The 4056-nt window shown below is 40.4% G+C and overlaps 1 protein-coding gene across 10 annotated transcripts in view; it reads right to left on the bottom strand.

Annotated features, from left to right (window-relative positions):
- Positions 1 to 199: 199 nt before the first annotated feature.
- LOC119302120 overlaps positions 200 to 4056 on the bottom strand; it is a 5232-nt gene continuing 1375 nt past the window's right edge. For 6 of the 10 annotated variants that reach the window (XM_037579141.1, XM_037579140.1, XM_037579147.1 and 3 more), the window contains 4 exons: positions 2554 to 2657; positions 1348 to 2188; positions 1112 to 1264; positions 200 to 1028 (listed from right to left, as the gene is read on the bottom strand). In XM_037579141.1, the coding sequence (XP_037435038.1) occupies positions 636 to 1028; positions 1112 to 1264; positions 1348 to 1935 (1134 nt within the window). In that variant the 5' untranslated portion in view covers positions 1936 to 2188; positions 2554 to 2657 and the 3' untranslated portion in view covers positions 200 to 635. Of the gene's footprint in view, positions 1029 to 1111; positions 1265 to 1347; positions 4051 to 4056 lie in introns of those variants that run through there. The other 4 variants (XM_037579150.1, XM_037579148.1, XM_037579142.1 and 1 more) reach the window with 4 other exon arrangements.

The following is a 4056-nucleotide window of genomic DNA, read 5'->3' as shown; positions in this document are numbered from 1 at the left end:
AAGACCCGTGTCCCTTGCACAAACTTCTATAAGAAACCAAACAATGTTGTGCCTCAGAGATATGTTCATGTTCATATGCCTGTCCAACAACAACAACCTTTGAAACAATTAGAGCTGCCAAATGTTAAGTTTCATAAAACTAGAAAAGTGGGAGAATGTTGGAGATGTTGTGATAAATGGGTTCAAAGACACAAGAGCAAATTAGTACCAAATATTCATATCATGCAGGAAGATCATACTGGCCGACAGCAAACTGACACTGAAGAACCTGAAATACAGGGAACAACACAGAAAATGTGATGTTCATTTCTGCCCAAACCATCAGTGGTGCTCTCCCCTTCCACACCCACTGTGGTCATCTATCTCAATGGAAAAAGAGCAGTGGCTCTACTGTATGCTGGGAGTACATCTTTTATGGATCAACAATTTTCGGTCCATTCCAGTTATACTTTGCTTGCACCTACACCTAGAAACATTGCAGCGGCAGGAGGTCTACTTACATGGCAACACACGAGCCTCATGTTAAACATTGGGTTTGGGGTGTATAACCCGGGTAGCAGCAGCAGCAAGGTTCAACGTTCTAGTTTAACTTACACAGGAATCATGTGGTACTTATGATAACTTGCATATGAAGTTCAACATATGATCAGTGGTTGATCATGGCATCGGCGGCAAGGCTCCACAACATTTAGCTTGACTCTGGAAGGAACTTTTGGCTCAACATATGTCCTGATAGCCAAGAGCCCTTGACGAACTTCCACCATAAAATCCCCGTGCAACAGCATGCACTTTCCAATATTGTTGGTTAAACAACTATACAAAGGATGTCCTGTTGTGGTGTCCAATGTAAGGCCCTCAAGTGACGTTGTATTCTCAATGATATGGCATGTTAGCTCTACTAAGCTCTTTGCAGAGGAGAAACCAATAATCTTCACTGTCTTGAGGCTATCATGGCGGTGCCCTGGCATCTGCCTCAAATGTGATGTATCTCCCACGATTGATTCATGCAACATCTTTTTCTGCAAAACCTAGAGACGACAGGCCATATGGTTAGATTAATAATAATGCCATCATTGTAACTAATATCATTGCAATATGTACAGTAACTTACATTCATGACAAGGGTCTCCAAAGAAGGAGAAGCATCAAAAAGGGATATCAAAGAACAGTAGTCATAGGTCGAGGGAAATGTCAGTGTACTAAGATCAACATTCAAGTGCTTGAGATGTAAGAATTTGCTAGGTAAAACTGGTGTATCAATCATCTGCACAAAGACATTTCAGATCAATCATAATATCAGCAGTCGAAAGACAATCATACCATGCATATCAAGGATTTAGCATATACCTCATGACATGAACCTAGAGAAAGAGCTTCAACATAGCGCAAGCTAGACGGAAAATCAGCACAAACATAGCTGAGAACACCAGGAAAGGACAAGTCGAAATTCTTGAATTGTAATCCTACTCCAAATGATAGTTGTACTTGACGATGTCCCCTAAACTGGAAATTAGAGAGGTTTGGAGCTTCTACCTCTATAACCCGCAGCATCCTGCCGCCGTCAAACACATCCAGATATCTGAGTTGTTGTAGATGAAATGGTATTTTCAAGCAAATTATCTTATTGCAAAACTTGAGTTGCATCCGTTGCAAAGCAAAAGAATTGTGAAGAAGGGACCCCAATTGGTCCCCTGTGATATCAACATCACTCAGGTCGAGTCTTGACAGGCTTTTAAAGCATAACCCGCTGGTGGGAGAGAAAGCACAACGAGAAATATTTAGATACCGAATCGTGTTTCCGCTCTCATTAGCTAAAAGTGACCACGGAAAGTTGTAATATATTCCTGACTTTGAAGATAGTTCCACGGTGAGTTCTTCAATTCCCGGTGTAACGGCATTCTGAAACCAACTGTCAATATTACAAACTTTTGGCATTGTAGAAACGGAAAACAATCTCAAGTGTCTTGGTGGCAGTGCATGGACGGTTTTTCAAAATGTGGTCAACTTTGCTAGTAAAATTTCTTGCTATTTCGTCCTCTCCACATGATTCTATATCTATGCCCAATGTTGTCATATTGAAAGCAAGGTTCGGATAGCATCTCCAAGAACGTTTAAATGCATGAGACACGCAAGCAGCTCGAGCAGCATCTCGCATTGGCAGTAGGGAATATATATGACACCAGATATCCTGTATACACAAGCATGTGAGAAATTATTTCAAATGGACAAAAGAAATAAAGAAAACCATGTTGAGTAACATTTTAACCCAAGTGCTTGCACATGATTGCAACGCAATACAAAGGCACACCGTGCAATTGTGCTGACTGCTGAGTAAAGGGAGGTTACTTTTCCTCACTGTCTTGGTTCTAAAAGAATAGTAGTTGGTTCACCGTGCAATTGTGCTAACTGCTGAAAGGCACACTGCAGTAGGATTGTAGCAGGTTGCAGCACTAAGGATATGTTCGTACTAAATACTCCTATTTACCAAGCACAGCTCAACCAATTAGTATAGTTGGAGCATTCATAGCCCATCATCAGCGTTTCATGGCGTACCTCTGGAAGATGTGGCCCAAGGTATTGTGTTTCACCACCTTGGGAACAATGGTCTTGTTTGCAGGTAGAGTCCTTTCTGTCAACCGTTGAATCAGCTGGTCCATCTGCAATACATAATACATGATTACAGGTAGATACTTATAGAAGATTGCAATACCACCCAAGTATATCGTTGAGGGTGCTCAAACAAACAAAATAAGACAGGGGAACACATAATCCAAAGGATAGTCTTGGCTTCCCCTCTGTTGTGTTGCCAAGGATCGTCTCAGACCCCATACCGACTAAGCAAGGCAGCCACCTGCCAAGTGCCAACTTTAGCTTGGAAGACATATGGGGCCTCCTCAAATCCAATGTATGCTTACTGTGTAATATTTGAGTTGCTAAACTGATATTATAGCAAAATTTTCATAACACGGGTACATACGAACAGCGCACACAACATTTGATCTTTCCCCAAATTGAGCCATAAAATCCTTAGCTTACCCAAACAGTTTTATCTATGAAAAAAATGAAAATTTTACGCTCAAAATAGACACTAGGCTAGATCAACCTATAAGAATCTGCTTGCCTTACCTAGTCTTGTACCAGATGAAAATAACAGCGAGGCGGTGACTTACTATGGGGTTGGATTTGCAGGCGACGATTTACGCTCAACATTAAGAATATTTAATTTAAAAAATCAGGACCTGAACGATTATATGCATAAGCCTGATGGTTGCATATAATACAAAGATTGTTGAACCGGTGATTGCTAAGAGGTCAATTTCATGCATCAAATATAAACTGTAGTAGAATTTGATAATTCTAAGCTTGAAAGGAAACCTGGGTACAAAAATGATCTATTTGGTGTCGCCTTCTAGGAAATCTACCCTGTTCTGAAGGCTTGTGTAGATGAATTATTTTCTATGTGGAAAGATATACTTGTACACGCTGCGCCTTCGCCCGCTAATAGCGGCTAAGAAGCATGATCACCTAGAGCGCCATCACTGGATTTAACCAGAACAAAAGGCAAACAATTTTATACATGAATATCTATATGACTGCAGTCAGAACTAAAAGTACCCGATTTTAAATATGGGTTGGGTGGCCTGCTGGAGTGCAGTACTTGAGAGACTATGCTAGTGTAGTAAACATAAATTTGGCCGGTCAGCTTCTATAGGGAATGCAAAACACTTATGAAATAAGAAACAGAGAACATCTAAGCAGAAATAAGGTACATGTTTGCTTACGAATGGTACTAACATGATATATTTTCTGCCCGCCGGTAAGTTATCAAGCAAGATCATCAAATGTTTCTTTGTAGATCACATTGTGAGTATTGCCAACAGTTTTCAGGAGAGTTATTTTCAGTCAAAGCTGGAAGATGAAGACTGACTAAGAAATACTCACATCAGTCAAAATAAAAATCCTGGGCTGAAAATTTGAGATGTACATAACTACTACAATGTAGCAACGAACCCATACACTTTTTTCATTATCCCTGCTGCCTTTTGACACTCAAGC

The sequence above is a fragment of the Triticum dicoccoides genome, chromosome 5A (assembly GCF_002162155.2).
Source record: "Triticum dicoccoides isolate Atlit2015 ecotype Zavitan chromosome 5A, WEW_v2.0, whole genome shotgun sequence".
NCBI classification, from domain to species: Eukaryota; Viridiplantae; Streptophyta; class Magnoliopsida; order Poales; family Poaceae; genus Triticum; species Triticum dicoccoides.
Note: the sequence above shows the minus strand (reverse complement) of the source record. Positions and strands in the feature narration are given on the sequence as shown.